Source organism: Seriola dumerili, unplaced genomic scaffold (assembly GCF_002260705.1).
Source record: "Seriola dumerili isolate Sdu_G_001 unplaced genomic scaffold, Sdu_1.0 BDQW01000073.1, whole genome shotgun sequence".
Lineage (NCBI taxonomy): Eukaryota > Metazoa > Chordata > Actinopteri > Carangiformes > Carangidae > Seriola > Seriola dumerili.
This window is the reverse complement of record NW_019174328.1, coordinates 1,573,438-1,600,369: the sequence shown is the minus strand read 5'-3', so window position 1 is coordinate 1,600,369 and position 26,932 is coordinate 1,573,438. Positions and strand designations below refer to the sequence as shown.

Here is a 26,932-nt window from a genome sequence, read left to right as displayed (position 1 = left end):
CTGTAGCTAGCTAGCCAATTAAAGGTCCCATACAGTCTAAAGGTAGATGTCCATGTGTTGTTTGATTATAAAGCAGGTCTAGGTTCTATATTAATACTGTGAAAGTATCAAAGCGCTCAGTCCACAGAGAAATGCACACAGCCTGTATTCAGAAACTGAGCCTTAAAACCAGCTGTCAGGACTTCTGTAACTTTGTGATGTCACAACAAAGCTGTCACCACTCTCAACCATGCCCCAAGCCCCGCCCACCTGGACCCACCATTCAACCTTGCAGGATTTGGTTTCTCTGACTGTTTACCTGAAATATGCAATATTTTTTATTGGATCAGTCAGAAAACAGTCAGCCAATCAGAAGAGAGGCTCAGAGCCTCCTCTCTTCTGATTGGCTCACTGACCTGTTGTTACTAGGAGAGGAGATGTAAAACTACATTGAGATGGTTTTTGGTTCTTAAAACCACAAATATATCTTATGGATCAACACTTCAAATAAAACACAGGAGAAGAGGAAAATATGGGACCTCTGTAATGTTAGTAATATGGGACTAGTAATATTAGCTTACTAGTTTTGAGAGTCTTATAACAGGTCTTGTTGTGATATTGTTCATGATATTGAGACTGAAGCTAAAGCTGCATATACTGGGAAAATGTCAAAAGCTTCGCCATTTGATGGGCCATGCAGAAGACATGCAAACAACAACAACATATTGTTGTCTTCAACAACATGTAGAAGATGTGTTGAACAAACAGCAGCACGTGGAAATAGTATTGTTGTTTCTCAGTGTAGAGCTAGTTTGTTTTATCATAAGTAAGATAAGAAAACATGTGAGATCAGAATGTAACTTCTTTTGGCTGCTTAGCTGAAATACTTCTTCATAACAGTATGTTTCACTTCAAACTTTTCACTTTAAAAAAGCTTTTAGAATGAGAACTAATCAGTGTGTTTGGCAAATGTAGAGCATTGTCAGGTAATGTTGGTAGGTTACTAAAATGTTAACTTCCCCAAACCCAAGAAAGAAAAAGCAAGAGCTGCTAACGTTAGGTTAAGATCTGATCTAGCATCCAAGACTAGCTTCCACACAGTGGGGAAATATTACACAGTGGATGTGCTAGTCATGAATGAGGCTCTTGCTTAATGTAACCTGTAACCTCCTTTGCCTTGTAAATAACACTAAGATTACTGCTGTAGCATTAGCATGTCCACCTAACTAGTTTACTAGATGCTAATGCCTTCAGCTTTCATTAGAGCAGATACACTGGTCAGTCCATGTCTTATTCTTTTGCCTCTATGTTTTTGGTTCTGGAAAAGCTTAAAAAAACTCAAGAGTGCCGAGTATCACCCATACACATGACTTTGGCATGTGGAGAAATACCGAGCACTGCCTAGTTACGGTTGCCAATCTACATTTGGACAGTTGCTGTTCAGGAAAGGGGTTTTTTTGAACAGTCAATTCTTGGATTCTTTGTTATGTTCTGTTGCCAACATAAAGGTCTTTAAGTATCTTGAAGATACTCAATGTTGATAACACGTGAGCAAATCAGCAGAATTCAGCAAAAAGGTTGGTATCTGACTCAGACCCTGGTTCAGACTGACCCATATGGGGGTGTTGCCTGTGGGACAATTCAAAATTTCCATCCTTCCTCTCAACAGACATTTCATGATTGTGTAGCAGCAGGAATCAAAGTGTTGTCTGTGTATGCCCGGAGGTTCCTCACTTCTTGTGGATCTGTCCAGCCTGCTCACGGCCCTGTTTCTTCTTTTCCTCCAGGGCTTTTTTGTCACCACTACTAGTAGTAGTAGAAGCCAAATATGCTAAATCCAACTTCTTCAAAATGAAGTTGGTTTCACCTCTGTGCTCTGAAAATTGTTAAGATCATATAAAGGATAATGTGGACATTTTCTTGTTTTCTGTTTTTTCAGGATTATGTTTATGGGTTAAAAAAAACCTGTTGCCCTTGAGCTTTTGAAACCAGGTTATTGGATTCAAAGCTGCTTTCAGTGAGCTAAAAGGGCCATTTTATTATATTACCTTTTATATTTGGAAATAGGTTTTTAATCATAGTCACATTGGATTAAAACTATTAATCACTAAATGAAAGTAATTGAGATTATATTCAATAAAGCATAATCATTTTATAATTCCTCTGCATTTAAAGACTGAACTTGTAACTGAAATTGGAATCTTAAAAAGTTAAGGGCCCCACTTTAAAAGTCCAAAGGTCATGATCTAAAGCACATGTAGAAAGTGCATTTTGGGTGTGTCCAATTTTGCTAGTTTAATGGCAGAAAAAATGGTCGCTGCACCAAGCACTTCATTCAAAAGGGTTGTACTTAGTCTCTTAATTAATCATGGGAGTGTTTTGAGCATGTTTCAGAGTGCCATCTCCCATTCCCTTTAAAAGCCAGGTGCACCTGGGCAGATTGATATAATAATGGTGTATTTGCCAGGTAATAAGAAAAAACGCTTCCTGCAGAGTATCCGGATCTGCTTGTACACACAGTGAAAGTGCATGTACAGACCGTCTACAGCAGGATTTCACAACAGATCAAGAGTGCAAAATATTAAATTATGGGTGCAATGCACCCTCAGTGTAATATTTTGCACCCTCATTTTGCACCCTCAGTTGAAATTTTAATATTAAATGCCAAGTGCAATGTGCAATGTGCAATGTGCAATGTGCAAAGTGCATGTCTTAGGTGCACAGACTGTGGGGGTGTCTCCATGTGGTTATTTCAAGTTATAACTGACCAGTCTGAAGTATGTAGAGGTGTGTGTGGTTATTGTGCAGCCTAGTGTTGTTTTCAGGCAATTTAATAAAGGTAAACACAGGGAACAGTCATATGTAATTGCACTACATTGTGCTTCGACAATGCCAATCCTAATGCCAAAAGCTGTACAATTTTTCAGGATGCAGCCTTAAAATAACAGTGAAAAACTGCACCATTGACTTCACACCCGGTTTTTGTTGGTCAATCGCGCAATCCATTTCCGCTGCCTCAAGACAGCAATGCTCCAACAATGCACCTGACCACACCTTGTTTTAGGTACAACACCCCCATGGGCGCACAGATGGGCACAAGTGCATTTTAAACAATGTCGTAGCTGGATGGGAAAGTGATAACTGTGTCGGTCTGAAAGTAGCAAAGACACTTGTGTTGTGCTTCCTGCAGCTTTGCGCCGGGTGTAAGACAGGGCATTTAACCACATGACTTGTACATCTAATATAAAAAACAAGATCCAGACAAAAATGAGTGGAGAAACAGGGCACAAAGGGTCACTGAACAGTTTGATGAGTATGAAAATGATGTGAATCATATGTTATGGCCTTCACAGTCACCACATCTCAACCCAGTTGAACACCTATGGCAGATTTTTGACTGACGTGTTAGACAGCGCTCTCCACCACCATCATCAAAACACTGAATGAGAGAATGTCTTTAGGAAGAATGTGTTCATCCTCCAGTAGAGTTCAGAGACTTTTAGAGTCAATATCAAGGGGCACTGGAGCTATTCTGGTGGTACATGGTGGTCCAACACCTTACTAAGAGGTTTTTCCTTAAATTTGTATGTGTGCACATTTTCTTATAAAATTGCACATACCTCTGATAGTGCACGCTGGTGCTCTTATAGAGAAAAATATTTTTTAAACTGCAGCAACTATAATCAAGTGATGACGATGCAAACAACACTCTGCTCCTTTGTAAAATCCCATTAAGATGTACTGAAGGAATTTGAGATATTACTTCCTGAGCAATTTTGATAAGAACGTCTTCAGGATAACCTAAGGTGTGTACGTCCTCAAATGCTAAACTTAAGTTTTTCAACTGAGACAATTTCACTGAAGTAAAGTGTTTTGAATGTTTGTGCAGTTATCTATGTTTGTGTGTTATATTAACTTCTTGAGTTTCAATTCAGGTCTGATAGTGCACTGTACCTGCACTTTCCAGAAATCCCTTGTCAGTCAAACAGTTTGTGATTTCTGAGCTGAAGTTTCTGTGGATGGGACCTTTTTATTTATCTGTGTAGCTGTGGTGGATATCACAGCTGGGTTCTTCCTGTTTGTTTCTGAGACTCACTAGAACTTAGAAACAAACTTAGTATTTGAAACCTGTACTTGGTGATGACAGCGCTGGGGTGGAGAGGTTCACAGGGAATATTGGTCGGTTGCTTGCCTTTTCATTTCTTGGCTGAGTTTTAATTTGCTACTTCCTGCTGCTCGACCACATCCAGATTTCAGTTTTTTTTTTTTTTTTTTAAACAATTTATTTATTGAATTTTCAAAGATGCAGAGCAGTCTACAGGGGAAGACACAGAGGTGAAAAATAAAATAAAATGAAAAATTAACATGTTAAAGTAATCCCTTAAGGCCAATCACCCCACCCCACCACTACACAGGAGCCATTACCAAGGTACAGAAACGTAGGTACCAGAGGAGTGAAAAGATATATGCATAAATTGATAAACAGAACTAAAAGAAATTAAGTAGATAAAGATGTACTGAGGTTGGCATGAATCCAATATGTATTGGTACAAAAATTCAACATATACATACATATACTGATGCCCATTTGCCTCAAGTCAATATTGTGGTCAGCCCACAGCAGATTGTGAGATTTTACCCATATAGCTACTAAAGTCAGCCCAACATTTACCATAGAGATGTGGCTTTCGTTAAACATAATGTTTTCTGATGCCATGTATGAGGTGAAACAGGTGGAGAGACTTCACTTTTCCATGACAATGCAATGCATTTGTTACCAGCAATCATGGCCGGTTTTATAAACCGTGCCTTGCTTCTTTTGGTGAAAGGGATCAGATTTTAGTATTTGAAAGAGAGTTGGAAGACAGAATCTATATTGACTCAATTGGTCAGGACAGGTCATTCTTCACTAGATCGGTCTCACTGAGTCAGTTAAAGTGATAACAGCAGGATTTTTACATTAAATTTTTAAGCACAGCAGCTTTAATGCAGAAATCTTTCTCTTTCTCTTTCTCTTTCTCTTTCTCTTTCTCTTTCTCTTTCTCTTTCTCTTTCTCTTTCTCTATAGGACCTCGATGGGCATCATGGAACCTTGGAGTGTTCATGTGTATCCGCTGTGCCGGCATACACCGCAACCTGGGTGTCCACATCTCCAGGGTCAAATCTGTCAACCTGGACCAGTGGACACCTGAGCAGATCCAGGTAGACATACACAATCACACCTTTAACACACAGAACAATTCACACCAGCATGGAAATACTGAAGTGATAACACAAGTATTAAAGAAAAAGTCCATAATGACAATCCATAGGTTAGGTTTCATTCATTCATCATTTCATGGTCAAATGAAACACACAGATGTCAGACATATTCCTGCTGGAATCAAACTCTTTCTAGTGACAACAGGGGCTGAGGACATAGACCAGGGCGTCCACTAATCGGAAGGTTGGTGGTTCGATTCCCGGCTCCTCCAGTCTGCATTTCGAGGTGTCCTTGGGCAAGATAGAGAACTCTAAATTGCCCCTGATGTGTCATTGTTGTGTGAATGTGTATATATGGTAGGAAAGTGGTATGTTATATGTGTAGGAAAAAGCATTGTATGAATGTGTGAGTGAATGGGTGAATGTAGCTTCCATTGTAAAGCGCTTTGTGTGGACAATGAGACTAGCGCTATGTAAGTGCAATCGATTTTACCTTTTTCAAGTAGTATATTTATTGTTCACTACTATAGTCACTTACAAGTCATATATGTCCCTCATAACTTATTTTGTGCTATAATTATCAAATTAAGATGTTTTTTCAATATCAAACGTAACCCAGGTTCTTACAGTCTGTACAACCAGGGTAAGGGTTAGAACATGAGCTGCTGGCAGCTACTTAACATTGAACAGATCATCATTTACATCATCTAAAGCATGATGGGAACCTTAGTGTAAATATATTCATCACAAATCAAAATAAGAAATCAATAGGAGTGAAAAAATTAATAAAAACTGTGATAGGCATTAACATCCCATCAATGTGGTCCTTGTATCTCCAGCACACTAACATATTGAAAACCTTACAAGCAATAAAAACACACATCTGGTTACATCTTGTGACAACGGCATAAAAGTGTAAGTAACGTGAGCGAAATCTGATCAACAACAGTTGAATTTCTAAGGGTTAAATGAACCATCAGCAGCAGCATGTCTATGTAAGATGGCACACACACACACACACACATACACACACACACACACACACACACACACACACACTGTCACAGAAGTGCAGCATTTAGTATGCGTTCCACTGTCCCTTCACATTCACAGTGGATTTATGACATGCATGTACTCAGCAACACGTGTACCCACACACACAGGGATTATAGACAACTGTAATAAGTCTGCGTATAGGTGTGTTATGGATAATTAGCATGACACATTGATTGAATTACACACAATACATCTGGAAGAGTTGTCTGTGTGTGTGTGTGTGTGTGTGTGTGTGTGAGAGAAACTCACCTGAGCATGCCAGTAATTCATTTGATCACCCAGTTGTTAGACTATGTCCTTGTTTGGTGTGTGTGTGTGTGTGTGTGTGTGTATTATGATAAAGGCATGTGTGTGTGTTTCTTGAAGGCAGTGCCTATCCATCAGTTGAGTGTGAGTAGAAAGGGTCTCACTCTGAATGTTAATCACTGTTTTCAATGACTAATTAATTCTGGATGGCTGATTATTCCGACTCCGTCTCCTCTACTTCTCCTATCATCACCCCATTTATCACCCTCCTCTTAATTTAGCCTTGACACATGCGGCCAGTGTGTCTTTCACTCTGTGTGTTTGTGTGTGTGTGCGTGCTTGTGTGGAAAGGAGTCGGCGGGGTTGAACTGAGTTGAATGCCAATGTGATGTATGAAAGAACTCGCTGTGTGTGACATGTTCTTAAAGGCCCTTTACCAATTACTTTGCTAGTATTAACAGCACATTCCCTTTTTCTTTCTTTCCTGCTCTACTTCTCTCCTCACAGAGTATGGTGGACATGGGCAACACCCGGGCCAGACAGCTGTATGAAGCCCACCTACCAGAGAGCTTCAGACGGCCGCAAACAGACCAGTATCCTCCTCTGTGGTTTCGCATTAATTCAACCCCACTTTGACTTTCATAAAAACCCACTTTGTCACATTACATGTCAGCACACATTTGCATAAAAACTCCCTGTCATCCAGCACTTGCATATAAACTGATGTTATCACACTACACGTGCATAAAAACTGCCTGTCACCATACATTTGTATAAAACCCTCTGGAACCGTACATGTTAGTGCAGTTTTGCATAAAGGGGTCCCTTTATCACCGTATATGTCACCCTATATTTACGTACAAATCTAAAAGCTCCCTATGGCCTCCTAATGTCACCATATATTTGCATGAAATTTTCTTATGTCACCGCAGTTCTGTCACGTACAGATTGGTGTCAAATGAGAAGAAAAAAAACGACATAAAGTTTTTCCTTTCATCTCTTTCCTTTCATCTGTCACCCACATTAGTGAGGTGTTTTGATTCACTGTGAGCCTCCGAAGCAGTTTCAGCGTAGCCTCGACTGGAGGGATAAACAGCACTCTCCTAAAAGATTTCCCCTCATTTGTAGAGATGTCCTGAGCCTTGGTATCTGCTAAAACAATCCTGATCTAATTACAATCATTTATTTATTGTACTCTGCTCTGCGGTCTGCCTCAGCCTGCTAGTGTTACAGCGCTGTTCTTCTTTATTCTTTTGCCTGTTCTTCGAGTGAAAATTAGAGATTTGGCAATGTGAGAAATCCTTTGGGTGCGGCAGTGAGTGACTGATTCCTGCCATCAGTGTTGGAAAAATACACAGATTCACTGAACTCTGATGCTCACAAATTTGGTATCGCTCCCCTCTTACTTATCAGCAAAAAACAAAAACATCCAGGTAGCAGCATCTCATTATTAGCCAGAACTAGCCTTCACTTTCACCATGCGGCAGCTCATAACAGTCGTTAAGGTGATAGTTTTTATTGATTGATATTTGAGGTGGGATTGTGTGAGGTGCTGTAATCTGTAGTCAGTGTGTTACGTGCAGTTGATTCGGACTCATCACTCAGAGTTTAGAGAAGCAGCAGGAGCAGGAGCTGCTGTGGACGTGTTTTAGCCACCACAGAAAAAAAGCTAGTATCAGTTGAAGTGTGCACTTTATTTTGAACACTTTCACTGGTTTATCTTACTGTCAAACAGCCCTTTCCTTCAGAACTACATTTTTTTCAACCATTGAACTACCGTATTACAAAGCACAAGCACAACTATGCTTAGCTCTGCCTCACTCAAACAGCTGATCTGTAGAGTAATACAGAGCACGCCGTAGAAGCGCTTGTGCTAGAGGACTGTTTGATCTTGAAATCTCAGCTGGCACTGAGGTGCAGTAACAGTGGAGTCATCAGATGTGAAAGTTAAAAGTTAGAAAACTTCAGTATTTTTTTTCATAAATCTGAATTTCTATTGTCTTGTTGAAACAATTAGTGAACAACAGGTTATTAGTGAGCTGTGATCAGTGAGTTAGCTCTACAGTATCACACTGATATGCAATACTATGTGTGTGTCCAGTATGTCAGTCTAGTCTAATCCTACCATCACTCCTGTGATGGGCCTTTTCCTGAGAAGTTACAGCACCAAATCGAACTCGCTCATCGTCAAACTTCAGCTTCTTCTGCACAACCGAGAACTTCCTGTACCAAATAAGAAGTGACAGGCTCGCTTTGTTAGTGTCACTCTGCACATTTAACCAGGACACCTCCAGCAGTGTCTGTGTATACAGTGTTGTAACAGCGGATTCCAGTTTGCCCTTTTCCAAGATACAAGACAAGACAGCTGTGTGGTTAACACAGCAGCATATGTTCATATTTCCACCAGCAGACTGAAATAAATAATCTCCCAGTTTGAAATGCTGCTCTAATACCCTATCTTGTATCTGGCAGGCCCATTTGTGCGGGTGGTCATCATTCTTCACTCTTTTGAAGTCCATTAGTCGTTCTGACAGCAGCGCCGCTGGCTGAAAACAGCAGATAACAGACTCAGGATTAGAAGAGCTACCGCCTCAATATGTGTGTGAGAGTTTTCGGTGTGTGCTTCTGTGGTTAGATCATGATTTCGGCCCCACTATTTACTGTGCTCATGTATGTAAATGACAAAATGGGGTTTGATTCCCCAGCCATATTTGCGATTTTGTTTTCATCTTCTGTGTCAGAGCGCGTGTGTGTATGTGTGCGTGTATGTGTATTTATGAATGTTTTTATGTTCATGAACACACACACACACACACACACACACACACACACACACACACACACACACACACACACATTTTGGTTATTGAGGTTTTTACTGACATTATTGTAGAGTAGAATTTGACTAATATAGAATTTCAAGATGAAGGCTATTTTGATTAATCTTTAATACTTAAAAATACTAATATTATTATAGTATTTTATCAAATCAGCCATATTGTAACCTACATCATAACAAACTGCACGCCTTTTCAAACTGTCTCTAATGCAGTGGTTCTCAACCTTTTCCAATTCGTCGACGACTTGAAACATCTTTAAAATGTTGGTGGCCCACATCTGACCTCGTAACAATATGGAGGCCAAATAATGCCTTCTCAGAGCCTCCTTTTTTTCTTTGAATGATCAAACATGTGTGACTAAACTGGAATCACCAAAATTGTACTGTTTTGCAAATGATTTGCTGGCCCACCTACAATACCTTCGCAGCCCACCAGTGGACCACTTCTCATTGTCTAAACTGTGAGTCTGAACCTCAAAAAACGGACTTTTATGACATATAATTAGTTAGAATCCAGTCTTCCCCAGTTCACAGTTGAGTAACTTTTAATCCGAACCTAACTAAGAATGTTAAATGTCTCACTGGCTTAGGCAGCAAGGCCTTATGAATGAAGACACAGCGATGATCATCCAACCTGTTCATATCACTCACAGTAGTGAGTGTGATAGCTGTGTTGTGTAATGAATCAAATGGCAACACTTTGACAGCGTCCAGTGGAGTTAAGGTAGCGGCAGCAGCATGAGCAGACAGGATATCTCCATAACCCAATATGGACACTGGTGGATAAAATTACCACTTCGAACCCCTTTCAACTCTGCGTACAGTGTTGTTACCATAAATGTCCTTTTAATTGAGATGTATTCATCAATCTTTCCTTGCAGGAATGATATGAAGTTTTATTCTGGGTTTGATACTCCCTGTATTTCTTGCTTTTTTCACATTGTTTGTTCAACCTAGCTTCAGTATGCCAACAGGACCAAGAATAACATATTCTCTGCTCACCAGCATTGCAGCTGTAAACAGGACCTCAATAGCAATAATAAAGCATGATAGCACATGCTTGCTCTGATATGTTTTTTACAGTTCCAGGATAACCAGGATAATATTATCAGTTATGAGTAAAATAAACATGTAGGACAGATCTCATCAGAGCTGGAGCTGTGGGCCCACATATCAGTCTGTGTGGTCTGTTAGGCGAGTTTTGTAGGCACATTGGTGTCATTGTGCTCACATTTATCCACTACAGCCCTGGCCGCCATGCTGAGTATCTTAGTGTAGCATCCAATGTGTTCTGGTGTTTCTCGTCAACAGTAATAAATAAGTGCTGCGTTTGAGATGCAGCTCCAGCAGGCTAAACCCCCGCCCCCCTCCTCCTTCTCCTGGCCTATCTCGTAGCCCGACTTGTGCGGGTGGTCATCATTTTTCAATCTTCTGAAGTCTATTACTCGATCTGACAGAAGCGTCGCTGCTGAAATAGGGAGATAAGAGAGTTGGGATTAGTGCTGATGTAGTGCCTGGGTGTGAGTTTGTGTGTGTGTGTGTGTGCGCGTGTGTGTGCGTGTGTGAGTTCATGGGTGTGGGGTTGTGCGTCTTGTATGCCTGTCGTGGTATTTTGATAACAGCAGGAATCTTCATTTTAACACCCCAACTGTGCAAAACAACTGTTGTTAAAAACAAGTTCTGAATTCGCTGCCAAAACTTCACTGATCCGTCACTGTGACAGAACATTAGTAAAGTCATTGGTACAGTAAGGCAGAGAGAAACAATTGACTCTGACAATGACATTTTGAGAGTGCACAAGGAAAATCAGACCATTTTAAAACTCAAAACACAAAACACTAAAACAACATTTTTAGAAGATGATTTTTTTTTTCGGCTTAAGCATCATGTTACGAAGATTCCCCAAAATGTAATTGACTGCAACACCAATGAATTTCAAAGTAAATCAAGCTCTTTATGACGAGCATTTGTAGAACACTGTGTGTAAATGTTTTTCATGTTTGATGAATGATTGGTTTTGCTTTAAAAGCCACTTATAGAAAGATTGTGTTTGGCAGTAGTTGTGAAGGGAGGTTTTAGTTTCTTCAAACTAAAAGACAAAATGACCCACACAAGCATTTTCTGTTCTGCTGCTGCGATCACTAGTTGACGATTTTATGTTGTGCATTATGGACACTTGATTTCTGTGCAGTATTTCAGTACTTAACTCTAATCTTCAGAGCAGTGGAGGTCTTCATCCGGGACAAGTACGAGAGGAAAAAGTACTTCGACAAGGAAGCTCAGGGTGCAGCTCCTGTGAGTATCACCAACTCTTCTTTCTGTGTCTGGTCGTTGTTATAATTGTCTCCAGAGTGGCTATGGCTGCATGTCTTTTCATGAAACTGTGCATCAGCGGCTGCTTGTTGAAGAGGTGAGATGCAAAGCTCTTTGATACTCGCTGAAGACGGAAACCAGCTTCATATTAATGATCAAATATGAATGATGTCCTATCACTCTGCCTTTTGGCGAGACACAAACACTGCTTGACTTTTCCATGTCGGTGCATAGTTCGGCTTCCATTATCCGTGTCTTTCACCCATCATGCCTGCAAGGTTCCTATTTTTACAGCTGTTGACCTTTTCTGCACTTTATCACACTGGTGACAGTTGCTAAGCTCAGATGTGTGGAAAGGCAGTGAAATCCCTCTCAGTCCTGATGTCAGCTCAAACAACAGAGTCCTGTTGGATCTGATACAAAGTGTTGTTCGCGCACAGTTGGAGAATAACCTTTTAAAACACTGTTATCTGGTGATGCAGGTCTTTATCAGTAAGTATAGATGTCTTTATGTGTTTGTGTGTCCCTGTCAAGACTGAACCTTCGTTTGTGTGAAGAGAAAGGAAGCGATTGTGTAGGTGTGTGTATGAGTGGGCGGGTGCATGTTTCCTTTTCTTGTTTCCAGAGAGATTATCTCTGTGAGGTGTGTGTCTTTGAGTGTTTCTGTGAGTGGGTTGCTTCTATACTATGTGTTATTTAGGGCGGTGTGAATGCTCAGCAAAATGTGTGTGATGCAGCGTGTGTGTGTGTGTGTGTGTGTACACGTATAACCTGCTGTGCTCCCCGCAAATATTGACCATTACAACCACAGCAATTTGACTCAGTGATCATAAGTTTGATCACAAGTTCGAGTGTAAAGTCATTGTAACTAGTTATGTCGACCACACGCTAGACTTTGAAAGGACTTTTTAAAAGACTAAAGTCGGACGCCCTCTCACATCTAAAGAGAATGTGTCTGTAAAGCCTGGAGATCTCTCAGGGTCACAATTTGCAAGACTAGATTCCTTTGAGATTATTTCCCATCATGCTACTGGTGGAAATTTACAACACAGTTTTTAACATACTTTTTTGCTCTTTGTAGTCCTGCATCATCATTAATATTATTATTATGTGGCTCAGGAGGTAGAGCATGTCGTCCACTAAGCAGCGGGTCAGTGGTTTGATCCCTGCCTCCTCCAGTCCACATGTCGAAGTGTCCTTGGGCAAGAAAATTGCCCCTGATGTGTCATCGGTGTGTGAATGTGTGTGTATAGTAGAAAAAAGTGCTATATGTGTAGGGAAAAGTGCTTTATGAATGTGTGTGTGAAAAGGGGAATGTGACAAGTAGTGTAAAGCGCTTTGAGTGGTCATTAAGACTAGAAAAGTGCTATATAAACACAGTCCATTCACCATTTAACGTTAGCGACTCAAATTATCATGATTTGCCCCTAAAATGACAATAAATGACAAAGTTATAATCACTACGCACAAACAATGATTGAGTTCATTGTGGAGCCGTGACGTAAGGTATCAGAGATTTACAAACAACAGACACACTCAGAGGAAATACTGCAAAAATAATATGAACAGTGCAAAAGTCCAGTCAACTGACAGATCTGTCCTTACAGCCTCTCACTCCAAGGCTACAAACTGTAAGGAAGGAGCACACAAAGTGAAGACTGTTTAACAAAAAAAAGTTTCAGGAAAATGAAAACACACTCATACACGACACTGCACTACATTACGTTAACACAAAATGCCTTGTTCACAGCAGTCCTCCTCTGGTTCATCTTCATTTCATCTCCCTGTCTCTTCCTCTCACTGTCTCTCCTTTAGTGTCTCTCCTTCTCTTTTCAGTTTCTCATTTTGTCTTTTATTTGTTCCCTGTTGCCTCCTGCCTCTCCCTCTGTTTTCTCTGGCTTTCTCTGAAGCGCTGCCAGCAGTCAGACTGTGATCTAGGATCTGTTTCTGCCACCCACACAGACGGCTTGGCTTTTATATGCAAATTAATTATTAAAAACAACTCATTATCAGTTTAAGCAGTTTCGTGCAGATGGAGAAAGAAGAGGAGGGGTGGGCTAAAGTAACCCTGAGGTAGTTTGTATATATATGTGTGTGTGTGTGTGTGTGTGTGTGTGTGTGTGTGTGTGTGTGTGTGTGCTGGAATGAGAGATTTGTTGGTCTGGCTTATCTGTTGAGCACTTATAGAAACGGAGCAATGTGTGTCTCTGGATGCCTTTTTCACTGTACATCTGTTACATCATCACACTGTACTCCCTCTGTTTCCCAGTGTGTTTGGATAATACTGACAGTTGGTTGGTGTTAATATGTAACATGATGGATACAGTATGATGCAGATGGATTACATACATAGAGTATCCCTCGTTGTCCAAGAAAATCATATTGAACCTCAAGTAATGTTAATGAGACATTTGAGTTCCACATGTTTCACAGTGATTGTTGCTATTGTGCGTTCTAGTGTTGGGCTGGGTAACGAGCCACAACACTTTCTGATTACAAATTTAATTGTGAACTACATAGAGTGCTGCAGGGATGATGATTTTTGTAGGCTAACCCCCGAAGTTAGCGTCACCCTGGTTCCCTCGACAAAAAGCGAATGGGATTTTTACATGGGCTTTTGGATTACTGCAGAAAATAAGTGACAAACAAAAGTTTATGACACGTTTTGTTCAGCACAATAATCGCCACTTTTATGAAGTCTAAATACAATCACCAGATGTGAAAAGCTAATGTGTGTCCTTCGGCAAGATACTGAACTGAACAGAACAAATTGTCTCTGATGGCTGTTCCATCAGTGTATGAGTGTGTTGTATGAACATTTGAGTGAATGGGTGAATGTGGTAAGTATTGTTAAGTGCTTTGAGTGGTGGATAAGACTAGAAAAGTGCTATATACGTGCAGTCCCTTTAATGTCCCCGGCAACCTCTTTAGTCTCATTTAGCCACTGGTGAGCAACTGGCCTTTTTTAAGAGACATTTAAGAGACGAAAAAGTTAAAAAAAATCATGACTGAAGTATTTACTGACGTATTTTTTTAATGTCCAAGATTGATATAGAATGTTTTACTGTTGTGATAAAACCAATGAAATGTTTATCTGTTATTTGCTAAAAAAAAATCAGCGAACAGATTGTGTCATGTATGCAACGATATCAAAAAGTTGCAAATGTTAGCTAATGTTAGCCACCACAAGCTACCAATTAAAGCTGTAAGGCTGTAACAGCAAAACCCTGAGTGTATTGACATAAGTCAGCGTTTGTTTAACTGTTTAATTTAATTTGTATCTCTTCGTAAATTAAGAAGAACAAAACAGTTTTTTGTAATCAAAGTTTGTACTCATCAGTTACAATTTGAAAAAGGTACAGCTTTGTTATCAGTACTTAAACTCAAGTGGTGCTGATATAGAAACATTTCAAATTTTACCCAGTCCTCTTCCCACGATGACACTGATATTGTTTGGACATTTTAACATTTCAATTCAGAGACCATGTAAGGGTTTGTATTTTTATTTGTTTTATTTGTATTCATGTGTGAGACCAATGGAGAGCAAGCTAGAGAGAGAGAGCATAGTCTTGTAATGGACAGCTTGCAGTGCTTCGCTCACAGTGGAGTACGTGAGTGCATCCACTCCATTTCCATTGCCCATGCAGCATGAGCTCATTGTTCTGCCATCAGTGAATTATTAGGGGTGGGTGTGTGTGTGTGTGTGTGTGTGTGTGTGTGTGTGTGTGTGTGTGTGTGTGTGTGTGTGTGAGAGAGTACATGGACCACAGATTATTTCAATGTTACAGGAATCAACAAGACATCAGAGTGTATCTGGCAAACACTCTGTGATGAGCCCAGTGATTGGCCTAAAAATGTCACAAGAGAGCAGCACAGTCGCTCCGGAGGAAGGCTGCTGATTTTAAGCCTTATTTTCCTGTGTTAGTCATATGGATGTCCTGTCCGCTGTGTCCACAGCACTTGCCAATGTCCTGTGTGTTCCTGCAGCCAGCTGTGGCAGCCTACCTAACTTCTGCCATCCACTGACATATTGTATTCTGACGTCAGTGGACGGCGGAGGAGCTAGAGGGAGCGTTCTCCCAAGGTTACTTTTTTTTAGTTGAACAGGAGAACACAGATTTAGTTCTCTGTCAATTTTAACGGCACTGGGGAATTAATAATTAAATGAGAGTGTATGAGCAGCATAGACCTTTATTGTATTTCATTTTATTTTAATTATTGGCGTCATTTTTCATGGATTTTTTTTCATGGATTGACGGTCTTTGACGGTCATCTTACGGACGTCGTGGGCACATAGCGCATAACATTATAGAACATTGTAAACATTATATCAGCTTTACATCAACATGTAAGCATTGTTATTATGAGAATGTTAGCATGCTGCTGTTAGCATTTAGCGCAAAGCACTGCCTTCATCCTACTCCTAGTCTTGTTTGTAATGCTTATCATTGGTTGAACTGATGGAAGTGATTCTGATGACATTCATTGATTTTGATACAACATTTGCTATAAATGTTGGTGTGACTGGGCCCTTAAAGTCAAATTCAGCAGGTTAAGTCAGTCTCCATTATACTGGATGATATGATCAGTGTACCTTCTTATTCTATATTCTGAACTCCAATAAAGACTTCAAACTTTTCTTCATTTCAGAATACCTTAGCAGTAAATTGTTGGTTATCATATCATTTTAAGATTTTGTGTATAAGTGTATATCTTTTCTTTCTTACCAAGTGAACTCAGTTTAGCGTCGGGTATCATCTGTATTATCATATCGTCATATAGGCATTACCGGTGATCGCAGATAGACAGCCCGATCTCACAGCTGGGCTGTCTATAGCACAGCTTTTTGCTTAGTGATAATGGGTTAATGCTCTAAATATTTGTCATTGTTGTTGGCTGCTCCTGTTCGAGGTCATCACAGTGAAATAGTTGATCTGGCGTAGGCTTTTACTCTGGATGCCGTTCCTGACGCAACCCAGGGATCAGAGACCAACCTGCCTATGGCAGTGAAGGTAGTGGGCCGGTGAGAAGGAGATCAGGTGTGACCTGGTGACACACCTGATCTAGCATCAGGCGTATGGAGAATGGAGCACACTTGTCAGGATTGGCAGATGGAAAAGGCATCACAAACGGGTTGCAGACAATTGAACTGACTAACAGTGATTGTTCGTTTATATCAGCAGGGAGAAAAAACAATTGGCGTCTGTCTGGTGTGTTTAGTTGTCGATCAATAATCTGATCGCTTATTGGCACAAGCCTGATTCAGTCCTAGAGAAGGTCTTCCATATTTAGAGATTGCGAGGGAACATAGCTCAAGGTCATTGAGTTGATCATGGACTCAATACTCTTTGAGAACACTGTGGGATTATATTACAGCCTAACACCATCCCTCAGCCGCCATAACTCTTGTTTTATTAGCCTCTGTATGACTATTCCACTTTAGTTCAGTGAGTGTCCTCTGTAAGAGTACAAATGAAGCTGTTAAAGGTCTACCCAGCGGACAAATTTCAGTGAAGATGTTAACCATCCTTCTCTCTCACTATCTGTGCTCGCCATGGCAGACAGCTAGACACTGCTATCTCCAAGTCCTAATATCTATTCAACCTCTGTTCATCCTCTTTTACCCGGCTCGTGCTACTCCTCTTGTTATCTATCCTCTCTTTATCATTCTGCCCCCCCCCCCCACTCCCCCCCAACCAAACCCTCTCTGTGTTCCTTTCACTCCTCCTTCTTACCCTCCAGCCTCTTTTCTCTTTATCTTCATGATCAGCCCATCTGTCCCTGTTTAGTGCTGTGTCGACATCTCCGGCAGCATCAAAGTCGGAAGAGAAGGAAGTTTTCAGAGTGGAAGAAAACCTTCAAGACATCAACAGAATAAGTAGGGGGAGAGAAAAAGCTCTGAATTCACATCTCGGCTGCACTCCTTCTCACCACCACAGGCAACAAGAGCGAGCAGTCGTTTGATGCCTTAACAGTTGAGGAGGGAGGGAGAAGGATGGAAACGCAGAAAGATGAAAAATGGAGAAAACATTCTTCTGTTCTGCCTTCAGAAAGACACAGTCAGTGTTAGTTTCCACCCTGAGGTGGTTTAGAGAGCAAAGGAGGAGGAGAGGGAGGTGGGCTGATGTTAGTGATGTCATCTCTTTCAGTGAATGCATTTCTCTCTGGCTGGCTTTAACAGTTTGATGCTAAGGGGGGCTTAGTGTCTTCAGTCTTCCTCACCACAGCACACTGTGTGCATCTTTGAAGTCCTGCAAATGTTTTGAATGGATTTCCTTCATCAACTTCCTGAAGTCTTTTAAATCTGCATTGTTTACGTGTTAGCTGTCGTCTCCTTCTCCGCCTTTGCCGGCGCATTGCTCTATATGTCGGTGTGTTACTGCTGTGACCTGTTGGTCAGCAGACTGTGTATCATGTCACCCCTGCATACACACATGTGCTCCATAGAGGGCTGTAGGGATGATGTATTTTTGTAGGCCAACCAGGAAGTTGGCATCAACCTGGATCCCTCAACAAAAAGCCAATGGGTTTTGTTTAGCACAGTAATCTTCACAGATGAACACCACTTTTATGATTTCTGAAGCCTAAAAAAAATCAGTAGAAGCTAATTTTACGTTAGGTAACGTTTCCCATCAATTACCTATTTGTCCAGCCACAGTTTCATAATGAACACTTCTCATGATAGAGTGCTGCAGCAATTATGTATTTTTGTAGGCCAACCTGGAAGTTAGCATCACCCTGGCACCCTGGTTTTGTTCAGCAGGAACATCTTCACTACTGAACACCACTTTATGATGTTTGAAGCCTAAAAACAATCAGCAGAAATAAAAACCTAATGTTAGTCTGTAAACCAACATGACTTCAGCATCACCACCACTAAACTTCAACTTGTAGTTTGATTCAGCTCCGACCTCTTCTACAGAAGCCTTTCCTCTTACACAGTCAGTGACAGTTTGTATAAACACAACGAGGCTGTAAAGGTGGACTGGTGAGTAGATCAGTTTTTATGTTCAACGTGACAACGATTAACGTCCCCGACGACCTCTGTGGTCTCATTTAGACACTTTTTTATTTATATGTTTTTGTTTTGTTTAATACAACTTTATTTCTGTTTATTTATGGTCAAAGTAAAAAAGTAACACTAGCAGTAAAAGTTTTTACTGTGATCCCTGGTGGAAAAAGTACACTTGTGGGAGAGGCGCACAGTACTGGGAGGTGGAAAGTGTTTGGTTTGGTTTTGTGTTGTTAACATGAGGATATACAGGGCTGGCCCTTACAGTGGTCAGGCTCCAGAGCCTTGGGAGGAGGCTGACCACCAGGTGACAAGACCCTGTCGCCCAACCTGGACTGCTCCCAGACCCTCAAGGAGGGAGCTAAAAAGGTGTGTCTGTTTTTTTCTTTTACATGTTTTCTTCTCATTTAACCAATTGTTAGAAACGAACCGTTTTTAAGAGACGTAAAAGTGTAAAGAAATCACAACTGGAGTATTTACTGATGTATTTTATGTCGTAGAATGAAACGTGAAAATGTCTTGAGCTTGTGTTAACAATGCACCAACCTTACTTGAGCCAGGGCTGTTACCTTTTTATAAGAAATTCAGTCATTTGGAAGTAGGAAAAAAAATCTAATATTTAACCTGTAACATTCTGACCAAATTCAAAATTCACAGTGTGTAAGTTCAGCAGGTTGTGCTTTATACTGCACCAGGGGACATTCATAAAATGAACTGTCAGCTTGATCTATAGTGTGACCCACTGCCCTGTCTGAAAACTAGGCAATTGTTGTTCTCTTTGTTGTGGCACAAATGGGAAGCGAGTGAGTATGTGGAAGCATTTTGGATTTGACCCCATAGTCATGAATAAAGGAATGGATGTTTACTGCCTTACAGTAATGTAATAATACACAAGATCATAATGTTCTTCTCCACAGATATTTACTAATAGCAGGTAAACACTAAACTTCCTGTTCACTTTGACTCTTTTTTCTTTGTGGAGCATCCAGGCAATTTAGCCTCATTTGCACAAAATTAAGATAAAAATAAAATTTGTGTTTGTCATTTTTTTTTTTTTTTTTTTTTGCAGCAGTGCTGGTCTGTCCTGTGTTGCCTCCAGAATACCTAGTGAAATGAATTGTTCTCATCTTGTAGAAAAGAAATGGGGCACACTTTGAGACATGCCGTGTTTGATGGGTCTTCACTGTTTGTTGCTTAATTGAGGCAGTGGAGGCGCCACAAATGAACAGAACAACAGCAGTAGAATTTGCACAAATTAATTGTCTCCTTCATTTAAACTTTTTGAAAAAAAAATTGGAACAATGTGGTGAAGCACACACATACAGTACCTTATGTCTCCATGAAAGATTGGCTCAATAGTTAAGATTTTTGGACATTAGCTATTATAATTGGAGGAATAGACATTACGTTAAGTAGGCTTGGGTGAAGTTAACATCTCGATACAGTCCAGTCCAAATATCGCAATATACAATATTGTTTTATGATATATACTGTTGTATTTAATGTTTAAGTTGTTTTTGTTTTGTTTTTGTTTGTACCTGTACCTGTACATTGTACCTTGGCTGTGACAAGGTACAATGTACAATAAGCAAAGAGCAGACTGTGCAAAACAAATATCGTATATGGTGGGAAATATCATGATATATAATAGTATCAAATATTGCCCCAAGCATAATGTGAAGTGAGAACAGTGATCAGAGATATTCTGCAGCAGGTGGTGGCCAGATAGACAACAGTTAATAACAGGAAATGGATTCAGCAGCAGAAATGTTGAAACAGATTTGTCCTTACACTCTGTACAGACCTCAGTTTAAATGATGCTTACTGCTACAGGTTTCATAAGGTTCTGTGAGGCACCATTTCACCATTTGCTCACATCTGCCGACTTCCAAGTGCATCCCATAATGAAGGACTGTGTAGACTGAACACAGAAAATTGTGAAACATGTCTACCTAGACACCAAATGTAATGTAATGTAATGTAATGAGAATATCAGAGCAATTACATTGTTGACTCACTGGATGGTATAGTTAATAATTTACCTGGGGTACCACTAGTGTTGGATTTTTTCATAATCAGCACCATAAACAGTTCAACTAAAACCAATTTTTCACCACACTCTTCTGACCAAAATCTCATCAATGCTTCACTGTAGCTTCACTTTTCTGTAAATGTACTGTGTCCTTTCGTTTTTTAACCCCCAAAATCTCCTACAAGGAAACATATTTTTTAGTGACTTGATTACTTTAACTATTTTTAGAATGTGTTCAACTGCTTTGTGGAGAGGCAGTAAGTGAAGACAAGGCACAACTCTTGTGAGAGGAAGCTGAAGAAAAGCAGCAAACAGCCAGATGGCAAAGAATAAACAAGGAAGAGATAAAGACAAGGCCAAGGTGGTGTCAGGACTGTTTAGTTAAATCTGTTAACTGACATGTCTAATTACAGGCGGGAAAGATTTAAGAAGTTCTGTGGCGAAGCAGCTGATGGGAGTTATGTCAGATTGGATTGGTGCGAATGTTGAAGACAGATTGAAAATGGCAGTAATTAATGTAAAAAGTGTGCGCTTATTATTTGCTGTCTGCTGTCATGATAGATTTTGTGTGCACCAAGCTGTAGAAAGCACAAACCAGGCTTTTTGCCATGAAAAGAATGCTTGGTTTGAATTCTCTTGAGTCTCTTGAACATGAATGTACTAATATGCCGTACATGCAAATGTGTTGTTGGGAATATGTTTTTTGACTTTCTCTATTCTCTATCTCCCTCCTGTCTCCATCCATCCCTCTCCACCTCTTTGTTTCTCACTCCATCTGGCACTGTGATAATCTCTGTCTGTGGAGAAACGCATATTGAGCTTGGCTGCTTTACATCTGAAACGAGAGAAACATGGCTGCCTGTGCACTTTAATGCACATGCTTTTAAAGCTGCAATGATCAATATTTTTTACATTAATTGCTAAAACAAATTGTGTAATGTGAAATGGATCTCTCATAGTGATGAACCTACAGAAATGTAGTGCTGAACTCAGCAGTTCTCGCGGCGTGGTCGCAGTGATCAGCTGGTGATCATAGTGGAGTGTATAGCAGGTAAAGAGCCAGATATGTTTCGCAGAAGCTGGTGGAGACCAAAATAAGCGAGGTCAGGTCGGTGAGGGTTGATTATTGTGATTGGCCAGTGAGCCCACTCCCGGCACACTGCCTGCCAAGGACGGTAAATCCACAGTGCTCCTGATGACCAGATGGTTCATGGTCAATGTGTTGAGAGAGAGAGAGAGAGAGAGAGAGAGAGAGAGAGAGAGAGAGATGCATGGATGAAATAAGGTCTGTGGTGAACAGAAGCTCAAGACATTTTCACATTTTATTCTATGGCATAAACTTAGTTACTTAGTAAATATATCAGTACTGCTTTCTTTAAGCTTTCACATCTCCTATAAAGGCTGGTTGCTAACAAGTGTCTAGATGAGACTACAGAGCTTGTTGAGGACGTTAAACGTCATCACACTGAACATGAAAACCGATCTACTCATCAGTCCACCTTTACAGCCTTTACAGCACCTTTACAGTGTTTTCCTTGCGCTCTTACTTTGTAAGAGGAAAGGCTTTTGTAGAAGAGGTCAGAGCTAAATCAAGTTTGTTGAAGTTTAGTGGTGGTGACGTTGAAGTCATGTGATCATGTTGTAGTTTGTTTATAGCCAAACATTAGGTTTTTATTTCTGCTGATTGTATTATTGTAAACATAGCGAATCACCTCTTGTACGTAGATGTAGTGGTACGAATCTTCTCATCTCACCATTGCCATACATAATAAGTGTATTCCAAAATGTCAAACTACTCCTTTAAATCTGTCGTGTGGCCAGAAAAACAAAATGCTAATGTTGCTCTTTGTCTGGATGTATAAACGCACAACTTTTTGTGTTTGCTAACACGTTCCTCATTATAACTTTGCAAAGTGGATGGAGGTCAATGCCTCCAAGTGACAAAACAAAACAAAACAAAACATAGAAAACAATGACGTTTTAAATCTTAAAGCGGCTGTAATCAGCACTTTAAAAAGGAGCTGTTTGTAGTGATGAACCTACACAGAGTAATCACCTGAATATTTACGGAGCTTTATAGTGAGTTTCAGTTCATTTAGCAGTCTGGCTTATGACTTTATGGTATTGCTTCATTCCCACCATTTTCAACAGCAGCTGAAAAGCTGTAAAGCCATTGAACACTACCTGCTCAACAGCAGACTAGCTGATAAACATAGTGGAGCATTTAGCAGTTAAACTCCCTAAGGAGTTGGTGGAGACCAAACACAGAGTTAAATGAAAAGGAATACTGGACTTTCCTTTACTAGATGGACAGAACCACATCTCCAAATGAATAATGATGTTGCTCTTGGTCTGCTGGACGTGTTAATAAGCAACTTTTAAGTGGTCAACAATCTAATACTGCAGGTTTAAGGATTTGTCTTTGACATTAAATATTTGTTCAAATTCACTCAAAATGAAAGTTTGGAAAGAAACATTTGTAGCTGTCACTCAGCTTATCTGCTCTATTGAGACTACAGGTGTGGTTTGATCAACAGTGGCCTGAAAACAACTGTCATCACATTTTGATCAATCCTGGATTGATGCACAGAAATACGTGACACCATGACCCTCTTATCCATCAGAGAAGCCCGTGAAGCAGAGCTAACTTATACTGAACTTAGGACGCTAACCAATTGCACGCATGACTTTCTAATAGTGACCCACTGTAGCCTTCCAATCTGCCCTGAAGACGCAGCGCTGCTCAGAGGAAGTATTATAACCTCTTGTCTTATAAACGCAACAATGGCCGAAGCTCTTGTCAAGTGACAATCACCACCACCTGCTCATGGCAAGAAAACACGTTCAGAGGCAGAGAAATATTACAAATTGCCTCTTATATAACACTGTCTTCATGTGTTCACCCCATCTCTCACGGTCAGATGCTTGAAAGAAAATTAAAACTGAGAAAATAGATTTCACAGATAGGGCTAAGGATGTGGACTATTGTACATACATACAGTGCACGTGATTAGTGTCCAGTTTAGTTTGTAGTGGGCTTGTAGTACAGACCCACTCCACGTGTGCACAGGGGTCCACCAGGATCCAGATAAAGAAATTTACTTCACGCTGTCCCTCACAGAAACCACAAATTGGCTTCGTCCTCCAGCTGCGCTGCTCTCTCTGGGACCGCTGGGAGTTGTTAGGAGGATAACAGAAATACCTTACAATAATCTTTTCATTACCTTTTCCAGATTTGTCAACTTGTTCCGTGGCCGCTGCCACCCTGTTTGATCCCTGTTTCCTACTCTACAGAACACATTGATGAGCACACAAATATAAAAAGGACTGTGAAAACAGCCTCTGCTGCTGGTAGACTGCAGAGTTCAGTCCAAGCCTTCGCTCAGTCTGCCTCACAGGTCAATGACAGGTTAATAGAGGTCATCCCTGCACTCCATAACTGCGCGTGTTTGTGGGCCTGCGAGTCCCTATTTTGACACCATTCATTCAGTGCAGCTGTGAGGCTGAATATAACCTTGGCTCGCAGCATCTATTGAAGCGAAGTGTACTCTGCTGTAGTGGAGAAAATTCTCCTTCATTCCCTCTAATTAACTCTGCTCTCTCTCTGCTCCGCTTCACTCTTCTTCCTTCTGCATTGCTCTCTCTCTCTCTCCGCAGTCTGTCTCCCCCCCCCCCCCCCCCGTCCTCTTCCTCTGTTGTCTGCATCTAACCCTCTGTCTGAAATTCTCTGTCTTCCAGCAGAAGTCATCTGAAGCTGCTCCTCCCTCCACCTCACCATCCTCCCAGGCTGACAGGAACAGACAGGAGGTACAGGTCTCCTCTGTAGTCTGGTGTCGTGTTGTGGTGGTGGTGTTCTGCTGCATTATTGTCCTGTAGAGTTGTTGTGGTGTTGTCATCATGTCCTGTGTCACTGTTTTGTTGGCCCTAGTGAAGGCCACAACAGTCAACTTTATTCAGCCAGCGGTAGACTATTTGATCGGCTCATAGTTACTCGTATAAACCGTCAGTGCTGCCACTAACGGCTATTTTTCTATAGACTAATTTTATCAATTGGTCGATTAATCTAAACAATTAATTCCCCTCCAGAAGATCTACTTTACACACACTCAGATTCTGGTCTAAACATTTGCTCAAATGCTTATTCAGTGTAAACTCTCAGGCAGCAGTGGACGACTTAATGGCTTTATGAGAGAATTTAGCAGCTACAAGGACAAAAGATATTAAAAAGCTCCGTCTACTAATGAACAGACAACAATTACATGAAGTCATCCTTCACATGTTTGTGACTAATCTCACTGTGCGCCAAAAAAATAATAATCACAAAATAACTCTGGTTAAACAAGACTTAGAGTGAAGGAATTTAAACTCATGCTTCCAAAGTCAGACACTAACCAGCTGTAGGGATGGGTATTGTTATCTTTACCTTATCCATACACTTATTGATCCAGGTCACACTACTACTGATTCCTTGAGTCACAGCCTCTGCTCTGCTGTTCACGCTGTGTGTGTGTGTGTGTGTTTGTGTGTGTGTGTGTGTGTACTGAGTGCAGCCCCACCTCTGTGCAAGTGCAAACATAGATGATAAAATAGAAAATAAATATATGAATAAATCACTGAATGGGAAACGATGCGTTGACTTAAAATATTGATGTTGATGCATTTTCAGTGTCGACATCTACCTGTGGCGACTAATTGCAGCAGCCCCTAGCGCTGTTCAACTAATGTTGGCTAATTTCTTTCATTTTAACCTCATAAAGTATTTAACCACAAAAAAGATGTCATTTTATTTGACAGTATAGGAGATCCTTTTCTCTTGAGCTCTGGTTTGAAGGCTTTATTCAAACATCATGTAAAACAGGTCACTCACACGTGAACTTTGCTAAACTCAAACGCTGTCTGTGGAAGCCAGAGATCAGAAAATTGACACTTGTTTTTGTCCTTTTTTCCTAATTACTTTTTACATCTTGCAGCAGTTCAACAACATTTTATCAAATCTGATTTCAGCTCTGCATCGCTGTATTAAATCCTTGTTAAAAGCCTTCTTTATTGAATGTAATTAGGTTTGGCTTTTAAAAAGTTAGAGATGACTCAAACTCAAAGATCTTTCATCAGCTTGTGTTGGATGAGAGGACAGAGACGCCTCAGTTTTAAGTAGCAGTCTGATTAATGTTCACAACCAGCTCCAGCATGAAGACGAGATGAAATGAGCAGAGTAATTGATCAAATGTATCTTCACACATTGAAGAGTTTTTCTCATTTTTCATTAGCTAAATACTGGCGGTCCTCGTGCAGAACTGTTTAAGTTGATAAGCTTAAAGTATTGATTCATTCAGTGACTGGAACAATCAACAGCATCGTTTCTTTAGAAGGGACTTAAGTTTCACAATGGAACGAAAAAGAGGTGTCCGCGGCATCTACACTACTTTCTGCTAACAATCAAACAATGCAATATCTTACATTTCATAACCATGACTGTTGCGCAGCGCTGCGTGTCAGTGATGATGCAAAATGAGTCTGTGTCTCCTTTCATAGCCACTTATCCTTGACCTCGGCTGGAACACGTCATGAGGTGTGGAAAGATATGATGGAGAATGCCAACTGCCATAATTGTGGTTTGGCTGAAAGAGGGAGGGGTGGAGGGTTGGGGTGGGGGAGGGCTTGTGATTATTGCCCCTCGTGTTAACTCTTTAAATATGTGAGAAACAAAAGCCCCGTGATATGTGGAGGGAGATCTCAGCTGTAATTTGCTGTGTTTTATTAGTGATGATCAGATGGGAGTTTAATAGCCTGGGTTCACATGGGAGTATAATGCTGCTGGAGAAAATTGCCCAATGCTAGCCTCATTAGCTCATAGAGTCACAGAGGTGGTGCCTGAGCCAGAGCCCCAGATAATACACTCACACTCACTGATGGATATGTCAACAAAGAAAATGTAGACAGGCAAGAATATGAAGTTATCAATAATTTAAGGTCATTTACTAAAGACCAGACCAGAGTAGAAACCAATATCTGGCCTCTATTCTGCTGAAACGCTTTTGACTTCGTTGCTCTAATTTTTTTGTCTTCAAAAATCTTCAGAAATTAAAATTCAAGCAAAAATAAACATATCTTTCTCCCTGGGTGGAGCCATCATGACATCTGACCCTGGCTCTCTGTGGGTGACAGAGTTTATAATGTGCTGTGTTTGGTTTTTCTATATATATATTTTTTTCTCTCTCTCTCTCTCTCTCTCTCTCTCTCTCTCTCTCTATAT

At 40.5% G+C, this 26,932-nt stretch overlaps 1 protein-coding gene across 2 annotated transcripts in view; it reads left to right on the top strand.

The window, feature by feature from the left end:
• The window catches only part of LOC111220567 (stromal membrane-associated protein 1-like), a 113,403-nt gene that overhangs the window by 16,070 nt on the left and 70,401 nt on the right, over nt 1-26,932 (top strand). Inside the window, exons 2-5 of one of the 2 annotated variants that reach the window (XM_022743681.1) lie at nt 5,048-5,181; nt 6,991-7,076; nt 11,542-11,617; nt 24,418-24,486. In XM_022743681.1, the coding sequence (XP_022599402.1) occupies nt 5,048-5,181; nt 6,991-7,076; nt 11,542-11,617; nt 24,418-24,486 (365 nt within the window). The remainder of the gene's footprint in view (nt 1-5,047; nt 5,182-6,990; nt 7,077-11,541; nt 11,618-24,417; nt 24,487-26,932) is intronic. The other variant, XM_022743682.1, reaches the window with a different exon arrangement.